Below are 11,317 nucleotides of genomic sequence, written 5' to 3' on the forward strand. Positions count from 1 at the left end.
ATTTTTATGTAACAAACAATTGCAAAATAACCAATTTTATACATCAATAATAAATGAGTTAATAAAAAGAAATAATAAAAATATTCAATAATATTAGTATTAGTGAAATGACAAATAATTTTTAGGGTAATTTGTGTTTTTTCTCCTAAAAAGTTGATCTTTTTTTCAAAATCCATGCAAAATACAGAAGAAAGCTTCAAATCAGCTGATGGTTACCAAATTTGATTATTTTTCTTTTCTAGATTGATCTCTGTATCTTTATTGTAGATTTAGGGAAAAGGGTAAATTTTGATTATGATATTTTTTTGGTTAACAGTATCATGATTGTGAAAATGAGCTAAAGATTTGATTTTGAGAAATGGGGTTCTTGTTTTTTGATGAATATTTACATTTACTCACTGAACTTTTGTTCAATATTTTGGATTTTTGGAGAAATTGAGGATGTTTTTTTTTCCCAAGAAATAGGTTGTGGATCTAGAATTTTAGGTTCTGAATAAATTATTTCAGGTAAATGTTTAATGGTCGGAAAATCTATCTGGAAACGACACTTTGGATCAATCACAGCCCTCGAAGCTCGGGTATGAAGGGTCTGCCCCTCTATCCTTCTCCACTTAAAATACTAGATTTAGTTCATTTGGTGCAGGTTTTCAATGTGTGACCTTAAATTAGCATTCTGTTGCCTTTAAAAATGACAAGGACTACCTGATACTGTTACATATAGCAAACAGTTTCGTACATAATGTATTTACCTTGATTCTTGTGAGATTACACTAAGTATGTTGTTGTAGTATTTAACTCGATTGTTTGGAAACATGGAGATGATGGCATATGTGTCAATATTTAAACTAATTAGCTTTGTTTATTGTAAGTTCAACTTATATTTGTCTGCATTTGTTTTCTTGCGCTACCAGTGATGAAGAACCTTTCGCGATCAAGAAAATGCATGTGTTTTCAACAATGGATGGATTTGTAGAGATAACCGAGTCGCTGATGGACATGATAAAGTTCATTGCAAACGAGCCCTCAGCGGGGCTTTTCTATGTTCAACAACATACGCACACTGCAGTGCCCAACCTCATCAATCTCACTAGCAAAACAGAGGGAAAATCTCGTCAAGTGACTTTGCACACAGCAGATTCAGAGGATTCTATCTTCATGGTCAGGTCAATGAAAGAGTGTGGATTCTCAATTGCTAACGAAATGATGAAAAATCTCAGACATTCTCTAGCCGTTGTGTCTGAGAAGCAGCTCAGAAATGGATCTACAAGAAGACAAAGTTCAAGTTTTCGTATTGGAAGAACTATCTCGTGGAATCCTGCTACTTGGGGTCGAAAAACAGGTCCAGAACCAGATGGTGAGAGGAATGCTGATTATGTCTCAAATGTTTTCAAGTCGGCAAAAGAAAAAGCTAGTAGCTTCAGATGGCCTCAGATGGATGCCATAGAATCTAAATCAGCCAAGAATGATGAGCCATCTGTAATCTGTTCTAATGATGACACGACATTACCAGCAGATGACACCTCTTGCACCAGAGGTCAACAACGATGAAACGTTACTGTTCTCAAGCCAAACTAAAGATGTTCTACAAGACGTCTGCGTATAGGTAAATGAAACCATGTCCCATGATCAAATTTTGTCCTGAGAAGCAAGCTTGATGTAGCTTTGACAATTCTTTTTGTTTGGACGCGATTTTACATGTGCCACGTCTTGATGGATCTTTGTACTAGAACATGAAACATAGAAACGAGAGATCATCATACGTGTTCAAAGGACAAGGAAAGAGGAAGCTTCAATTTTACACAATATAGCAATTGTGTTGAACTTTTATTAGTTGAAATGGGTTCCCTGATCCTCACATTACAGAGGCAAAACAAAGACTGCAGCCTCAATAGTTAGTCACTCAATGAACAATATAATGAAAGTCACATTTCCAGACTTTTATACATCTTTATAACGCAAACACAGTGCACGTTAACCTACGTAGAAGAGCTAGTAAAGGAACCTTACGCGACTAGACAACTTTCTTCACTTTCAGGGAGAACAATGTCTAGCCTCATCACAGGCATATACTTGAGGAACCTTACGCGACTAGGCAACTCTCTTCATTTTCAGTGAGCACAATGTCTAGCTTCATCATAGTCTTATACTTGTGAGTTATCAGCCTACATACATACTTCAAAGCTGCCATGATATCATCCTCTTGCGATTTTCTGGAGTCAAACACCTCACCATTGGTAGTGCCTTGACTAGCTTTTTGTTCCTGGGTGCAGAGAATAGTGATGCTTCAGATTTCTAATTGATAATATTGTACAAGGAAGTTGCTTCACTTGACAAACATAAATAAGTATCTGAATATTACTATTAAGTTAAGACGGAAAGAGCACTGGAGTTTAGTATTCGGAGATTCAAAGCGCCTCTGGTCACTGATGGAGACATCAATTTTCCACAATCTGATACTGTCACTCATTTGAAGTTCGCGGAAATAGGCAGTTGGTGAGAGCATAGAGCACTTATGCCGTTAGGCCCAATGATATATAGCCTTTTCAGGTTGGGACATGAAACCTGCAAATGTTGAAGACTTTGTATTTTATATGAGGGATGAAAAACTCGAAATAGTCTCAAGTACAAATCCACAACTGAAACCATATCTCATCTTACGTCAAGGTACAGGAAGTGAAAAACTAAAATAAGTTGCTTCAAGTGACGAACAGAAATAACTATCTAAACATCACTATTGCTATTGTCTAGCTAAACCATAAAGAGAGCAGTAATTAGTTGTACAACTAGCGGCACAAGACAAACCTTAGAATTAAATACACTGTCAGCTTGGCTGCAAAGTTCTACATCTGCTGGAGTTCCGTCTCATGCTTAATGCGTGTGACAGAAAGATCATACATATGGTATGACTCGATTGGAATTAGCACATCATCAATCGATCCCTTCTTGCAGGAGTGGAAGCTTCTGCGACTATTGTTGGTTTCAATCCTGAATCTCATGAACAATTTGAGCAATATGGACTTGTGAGCATTCACTGCAGGCAAATAATAGTAACTTAGTTGACAAAGAAATGGCACTGAAAAATCGACACTACTTAGGTACAGTTTCCACATACATCCAACTTCTGCTTTCAAAACACATACAGTTAATCCAGCTTCAGCGACGAAAACACATACATACATGTACAGTTGATCACACATACAAACACAAACAAAAACACAAACACAAACAGTGAGAATTATATACTGTATCTGTGTCACTTAGCATTAACAAAAATCTCACTATATTTTACAAAGCACGGGTGCTAATAGCACTAAATTAACATCGAACAGATTGAAGGAACTTGACAAGCTGTTGTTCTGTGATAGTATAATGCTTTCAGATAAACTAAAGATCCCAGCAACATTAATGTTTGTTCAACCGATCATTCTGAGTAAAACTTCAAGTTCACTTACACAATGAGGATAAAGATCCTTTGAAGATATCAACCAAAGATAGATGTTATGCTGAGGCAGAATGTTCACGCATGATATGGAAGCAATCAAACAGAGGACTGAAGCTTTTATCATCTGAGAAATGCTCAGAAATAAACCAAGAAAATCTGAACCTGCACACTTACTTGGCTTAACGCAACTGCTCGAGTACATCTGAGACAAAAAGATCTCTAATAAGTAAGTAGTGTAGATAATGAGGTGTTACAACACATTCAATTCAATGCAGAAAAGATCAAAATAATCAAAATTTTCAAATTGCTTACTTATGTAAAAGGCGCTTTTTCACCTGTTACTCTGCTAGCAATAGTGAAATCTTTCTCATGACAATACATGCACAATAGCACACAACAATACAGTACATAATTCTTTCGTCTTAAGATAACGAAAGAGCTGCTCAAATATACAGTTCCTGCACACAATAAGCAAAAGAGTTGATAGACACCAACAACGGATTCCAATCACCTGCAAGACACAACATCAAGGTCGATAATCAGATCTATGTTAACTGTAATCACACCGTCATAAATCTAGGTGGTTTTAAGACGGGCTATTAGAACACAATCATACAACAGATATTATATAGAAGCTTAAAAGCTGTAAGATTTGATTGTGGAAAGAGATAAATAACATAAAGATAATTACCGTAGAAGAGCCAAGAAATATAAAGTTTGTGCTTCTACCATAACGTCTTTTACCAACCACCATGATTTGCACCGGAAGACGAAGCGCATGTACCTGTGCTATCTTCAGAAGTATTTGAAGCATGGATAGTGCTCCCACCAGCCAATAGTAGAAGTAGAGCCAGTGATACCAATCCGAAACTTATCACCAATGCTCGAATTTGAGTCAACAAAATTCCTCTCTGATTCCCAATCCATTTGCCTAACTTAAACCCAAAAATTTCACTTCCAGTTTCAGTTCAGTTCCAAATTCTAACCCTACTCCCAAATCCGGTTTTATTCTGAATCATTTCCATCTCATGCGATGAATAGAAGAGGAGGTAGATCAGAAAGTAAACAGTGTTTAAATCACGTATCCAGTGATTTTTTCGGTAATACTAACGAGGAACAATCTGCATTGGTGGCTACATCTTCGTCAGGTAAAATTAGCAAAACTCGAGGAAAAAGTTCTAATTTTGCTCATAGATGTTCAGCCTAAAATGGTTAAAAGTAGGATTTCAAAAAAGAAGCTTGTTTCAGATGAAATTATTTGTTTAAACAACGAGTCATATCCTGAGGCTTTAGTTGCGTTAACGGCCGGATTTCCATCTGACTCGTTAAAGGATGAAGAAATCGAAGCTGGAGTTGTTAGTGAAGATGGAGGGACAGAAGTGTACAACTATATTTTAATTAGGAATCACATTATCACGAAATGGCGTGAAAATTGTCTATCTGGCTGACAAAGGATATGTTTGTTGACGTTATACCTCAAAAATATAGTGGGTTATTAGATTCTGCATATAACTACATGTTATCGTACGGGTATGTTAATTTTGGGGTGACATTGGCAATCAAGGATAAGATTCCAACTAGGCCAAGTAAGGGAAGAGTGATCGTTATCGGGGCAGGTCTTGCTGGGTTGGCGGCTGCAAGGCAACTGATGTTATTTGGATTTGAGGTGACTGTTTTGGAGGGACGAAAGCGTGCAGGTGGAAGGGTGTATACAAAAAAGATGGAAGGAGGGAATAAAATAGCAGCCGCTGACTTAGGAGAGAGTGTTTTGACAGGTACATTAGGGAATCCGCTGGGTGTGTTGGCTCGACAATTGTCATATACACTTCATACGGTGAGAGACCAATGTCCACTCTATCATGCTGACGGAACGCCCGTAGACGAGTATTTGGATAAAAAAAGTGGAGGTTGCTTATAATGAACTTTTGGACAAGGCAAACAAGGTCAGACAAGACTTATCTCCAATTATTTCTCTTGGAGAGGCATTGGAAACTTTGCGAAAGGATTCTAGTGTTTCGATTAATGATGAGGAGATGAACTTGTTTAACTGGCATTTGGCAAATCTAGAGTATGCAAATGCAAGTTTGCTTTCAAAGCTTTCCATAGCATTTTGGGACCAAGATGACTCCTATGATATGGGAGGGGATCACCACTTCTTGCCCGGTGGAAATGGAAGATTAATTCATGCATTGGCCGAAAATGTGCCTATTAGTTTTGAAAAAACTGTGCATACCATTCGTTACAGTAGAGATAGAGTGAAGGTGATTACTGCGGGACAAGTATTTGAGGGAGATATGGTATTGTGCACGGTTCCTCTCGGAGTTCTAAAGCGTGGTTCTATCAGGTTCTTTCCAGAGTTGCCTCAACGAAAGCTGGATACAATAAGAAGATTGGGTTTTGGACTATTAAACAAAGTTGCATTGCTATTTCCGTATGTGTTTTGGGACTCCAATGTTGATACATTTGGTCATGTTGCTGATGATTCTAGTTTTCGAGTTGATGGAAATCCAATGGACGAGCATTCGGATAAAAAAAAGTGGGATTTTTGGATAAGGCAAACTCAGACAAGAAGTTTTCTCAGGAATGGAAGCATAGATCCATATTTCCATTACAAGAATTTCAAACTCGGAGGAAGTGAGATCCCTTACCACAAACCAGTAGAAGGGTCAATTTCTTACTTGCCAAAGCCTAAAGGCGTAGAGCTAAAGCAACTCGCAATTACATTAGTTCTGATATCCCCAACAGATGAAGTGATTTCATTGCCTTTGCCAACTTTTTAGCCTTCCTGAGGAACAAGTTAAAACGGGGATCCATAAAGAAGCTGAAACTTTGAACAAAAAAAAAGAGAAGACATACTAAAGGGAAAAAAATAGCAAAGGGGAAGCTAAAAAGAACTTTGGAAGGACTCGTACCTGACTATTTTTTACTCGACAATGGTTGTTCTTGACTTTACAACACCTTTTAAGCACAAAATATATGAATGTTAGTCTCAAGTCTAATAAATGCTACAGATACAAATGACGTAAATATTTAAAAGTAAACAATGAAACAGATCGAAACCAAAAACAAAAACAAAAGAAAATACAAAAAGAAGGGAGACTTTTTTGTCGTTTAATGAAGATCTACAAAATCTAGTAATACGTGTATCACGGACAATTATTGTATTCATTTTTTTAGTTTTTAGTGACTGTTGATTTACGGTAAAGTTAGACTGTGGAAGTAATTAAAAGTAGTAGCAAGGAGTACAAAAGAGGCTATGAACCTGCATTATAAGATTAGCTCTTCTAGGTAATAATCTAAAGGTATGATCATGCATAGTAGTGCAGTTATTCTTCGTCTACATATAATCCTTATAGAGCTTTAAACCAGGAAATAAGATCGGACTAGACTTTCAATATCAAGTTTCCTTTAGCGCTAAACAAAAAGATGTTGATGTTAATACGTGATATCTTTCTAACTCTAATAGGTAAATATAGCCTTAGGAAATGACTATTCAAATGAGCTTTTAGTGCGGCATATGTATGTGGTCTATATTAGTGAAACATTTCATACTTTCAAATTTCGTAACTCTTTTGCATATGAATGTGGTCTATATTAGTGTATCGGTCAATATAAATTTTAAATATCTTTATCTCTAAAGAGTAACTAAGAAAAAAATTAATTTATTGGTTTTGGAAGGGTAAAATGGTCAGTCAACTCTCGGAGAGCTTTTTGGACTTCCAATATCTTACTTTATGTTCCCATTTTTAGTCTCTCGGCATGCACGTTGTACATGTACCGTGTTTCCAATAAGGTAATATTTTTTACGAAATCACGTTAATATTATCTTAAAATGTGTTTATCTACTAAGTATAAAAATTAAGAAGGGAAATTAAGAATGATTAATGGTTATCCTATTTAGGTAGCTTGATGAAGGAGACAACACACCATCTCATAGAATTCGGCAAACGCTTGATAGTAATTTGTTATTTTGGTTTTGCATTTACACGATACATGTGCTGAGGTATTTCCTTTCTACCTCCCCAGTAGGGGTAAGGTCTCGTTAGACACTATCGTTCACTGACCCACCTTGACTACACTAGGTATGTTGTTATTGTAACTATTACACCTTTTTTTTTAAAAAAAAAATTAAATTGCAAGATTGATCGATGAAGATCAAACAAATTAAAAAATTGAACACTATCACTTTGTCTTAATGAATAGTGTGAAATTCTTTTCATAAGTCTTATAGCAACAACTTGTGTTACAATATCTCCTCCCAAATTCATCATTGTCCATTTCAACTCTAGCTATTCGAGAAAAACTACTTATATTTAAAATCATATACCCTTGAATATATTATTATTAAATACTTGTCAATTTGTAACGAACACACATTTTTGAAAATCAAGAATGCATTGAGTTCTACACACTTGTTCATTATATAAAGCTTAATTGATTTCGAAGTATTGATGCAGAAGTGAAGTTGAGATGGACCGGTCATGTGTAGATGCCCCAGTTATGAGATGTGAAAGGTTAGCCATTGTAGACTTGAGGATGGGTAGAGATCGGCCTAAGAATTATTCGGGGTGATGTGACTAGGCGGGATATTGCATAGCCTCATCTCACCGAGGAGGTGGTCCTTGATAGTAAGTATGGAGGTCGAAGAATAATATAGACCCCATTCTCAGAGTATTAGCATTATTTTTCTTGTTTTTCCTTATCTTCAAATTACTATTACTACCTATTATTATAAAATATCGTTGAAGGTCTATCTAAAACAACTTCTCCAGCTTCTCAAGGTAAAGGACTTATATACACTCTACCCTCCTCGGACTTCACATGTGGGATTACACTAAATTTTGTTGTTGTTGTTGTTGTTAAAGGATATATATAGCCCATAATAATTACATTACATCAAGTAAAGTTTCTCCTACTAATTGGTCTCGTTGTTTCCATTTAGCCTGTCTGGTCTGGTCCCGTTATCTTATTTCCGCATTTAGTGCATAGAATGAGCATGCAAACAATGTTGATATAGAAAATGGATAGAGTTGATCAAAAGGGAAATGAACAACTATGTCCCAAGATAATAAAATAACCCGGGCATATCTAGAAACTAAATCGCACATGAGCAATTAGTAAATAGAACGAAGAAATAAGATGTTTGTAGAAAGAGATAAGTTAATTCTACACCATACAGGATAACGGTCAATTATTTATAAACAACATTATATTTTGTATCAACTTAAGTTCTTGGTTGTCAGTGTCTAAATAAACATTACACATGCCTTTAAAAAGATCTGAAGTATACCTTATCTCATTATTATTTTTTCTCAGCCTGCAAATGCGATGTTCTAACACTAGCGTGATGGGCCATCTTTGCAGCTTCTCTAAGTCCAGTGAGAAATGCTCCATGCATCGTTGCTGGATAGTGCCTGGTAGTCGCCTCACCAGCAAAGAAAAGTCTTCCGTCCCCCACAGTTTCTGCTAAAATGTCGTAGTCGTCTCCTGATGCACCCACAGCAACATTGGAGTAGGAACCATAGCTGAACGGATCACTACCCCAGCTTGTAAATACGATTTGAATGGGCTTTGGGACGTTAATTCCTTGTGGTTCATATATACCTGATAATAACGCCCAAATCTCATCAATACATTAGCTTCATGACCATAAGAAACATAACTTTCATATTTAATATAATCGATGCATTTTTTAAAAAAACTCGACTTCATATTCTTAAGTATCTCGATTCTCAAACAAGACAATGTATACATGCTTCAGACTGAAATCAATGAATACGAAATGGGCATGACACTAACACTGTTACAACTGCTTAACTCTAGACCAAGATAACATGAATTCACTTCTCGAGTATCGACATTCTTATTTTATTGCTCGCAGAGTTTATTATTCTTTACTTGTTAGTCTGCCACCAAATACTATGTTAATCAAGAGAAAGAAAAATATTATTTTGGTATATTGAAAGCAAAGGTAATGTCGAACTTGGGAATTTACCTTTTAAAATTTGAAGCACTTTTGTTACTGCATCAGTAGGAGTCATTCTCTCAAACCTATGTGCAGCTTTTCCTGCGACTAGAGCTAACAATAAAGGGCCACCAGAAACAGTTGCATAATTGTAGAACAGAAAGAATTCCCCCCGACACTTAGAATCATCAGCAACATGACCAAATGTATCAACGTTGGAGTCCCAAAACACATACGGGAATAACAATGCAACTTTGTTTAATAGTCCAAAACCCAATCTTCTTATTGTATCCAGCTTTCGTTGAGGCAACACTGGAAAGAACCCAATAGAACCACGCTTTAGAACTCCGAGAGGAACCGTGCACAATACCATATCTCCCTCAAATACTTGTCCTGCAGTAATCACCTTCACTCTATCTCTACCGTAACGAATGGTATGCACAGTTTTTTCAAAACTAATAGGCACATTTTCGGCCAATGCATGAATTAATCTTCCATTTCCACCGGGCAAGAAGCAGTGATCCCCTCCCATATCATAGGGGTCATCTTGGTCCCAAAATTTTAAGGAAAGCTTTGAAAGCAAACTTGCATTTGCATATTCTAGATTTGCCAAATGCCAGTTAAACAAGTTCATCTCCTCATCATTCATTGCAACACTAGAATCCTTTCGCAAAGTTTCCAATGCCTCTCCAAGAGAAATAATTGGAGATAAGTCTTGTCTGACCTTGCTTGCCTTGTCCAAAAGTTCATTATAAGCAACCTCCACTTTTTTATCCAAATACTCGTCTACGGGCGTTCCGTCAGCATGATAGAGTGGACATCGGTCTCTCACCGTATGAAGTGTATATGACAATTGTCGAGCCAACACATCCAGCGGATTCCCTAATGTACCTGTCAAAACACTCCCTCCTAAGTCAACGGCTGCTATTTTATTCCCTCCTTCCATCTTTTTTGTATACACCCTTCCACCTGCACGCTTTCGTCCCTCCAAAACAATCACCTCAAATCCAAATAACATCAGTTGTCTTGCAACCGCCAACCCAGCAAGACCTGCCCCGATAACGATCACTCTTCCCTTACTTGGCCTAGTTGGAATCTTATCCTTAATTGCCAATGTCACCCCAAAATTAACATACCCGTACGATAACAGGTAGTTATATGCAGAATCTAATAACCCACTATATTGTTCAGGTATAACGTCAACAAACATATCCTTTGTCAGCCAGATAGACACATTTTCACGCCATTTCGTGATAATGTGATTCCTAATTAAAATATAGTTGTACACTTCTGTCCCTCCACCTTCACTAACAACTCCAGCTTCGATTTCTTCATCCTTTAACGAGTCAGACGGAAATCCAGCCGTTAACGCAACTAAAGCCTCAGAATATGACTCGTTGTTTATAAAAATAATTTCATTTGCAACAAGCTTCTTTTTTGAAATCCTACTTTTAACCATTTTAGAGTGAACATTTCTATGAGCAAAACTAAAACTATTTCCTCGAGTTTTGCTAATTTTACCTGACGAAGATGTAGCCACCAATGCAGATTGTTCCTCGTTAGTATTACCGACAAAATCACTGGATACGTGATTTAAACATTGTTTACTTTCTGATCTACCTCCTCTTCTATTCATGGCAGAAGATGGAAATGATTCAGGATCAAACCGGATTTAAGGGTAGGTTAAAAATTGGAACTGAACTGAAATTGAAATTGAAATCAAGAGTTTAAGTTAGATAAATGAATTGAGAGCTGGACAGGGATTTTTTTGATAGATTTTTCTGCTTTCTGTAACAGATTTAGCAACGGAGAAGAGGCTACAGGACCGGAGAAGATGAAAATGAATGATCGGAGAAGATGGATTTGGGTTTTATGGTTTGTTTCAAACTTTTTTCTTGGTTCTTACGAAA

The 11,317-nt window shown here is 36.7% G+C and overlaps 1 protein-coding gene and 2 pseudogenes across 1 annotated transcript; 2 read left to right on the forward strand and 1 right to left on the reverse strand.

Moving 5' to 3' along the window:
* Positions 1-915: 915 nt before the first annotated feature.
* Positions 916-1,642, forward strand: LOC107009902 (annotated as a pseudogene).
* A 3,008-nt stretch (positions 1,643-4,650) lies between these two features.
* LOC107009903 lies at positions 4,651-6,222 on the forward strand (annotated as a pseudogene).
* Positions 6,223-8,686: 2,464 nt separating this feature from the next.
* Positions 8,687-11,043, reverse strand: LOC107010788 (protein FLOWERING LOCUS D-like). Its single transcript, XM_015210065.2, has 2 exons — positions 9,438-11,043; positions 8,687-9,046 (listed from the first exon to the last, which is right to left on the reverse strand). The coding sequence occupies exons 1-2, from the start codon at positions 11,041-11,043 to the stop codon at positions 8,745-8,747; spliced, it is 1,908 nt and encodes a 635-aa protein (XP_015065551.1). The 3' UTR covers positions 8,687-8,744.
* Between the last annotated feature and the right edge of the window lie 274 nt (positions 11,044-11,317).

The sequence above is a fragment of the Solanum pennellii genome, chromosome 2 (genome assembly GCF_001406875.1).
Source record: "Solanum pennellii chromosome 2, SPENNV200".
Lineage (NCBI taxonomy): Eukaryota > Viridiplantae > Streptophyta > Magnoliopsida > Solanales > Solanaceae > Solanum > Solanum pennellii.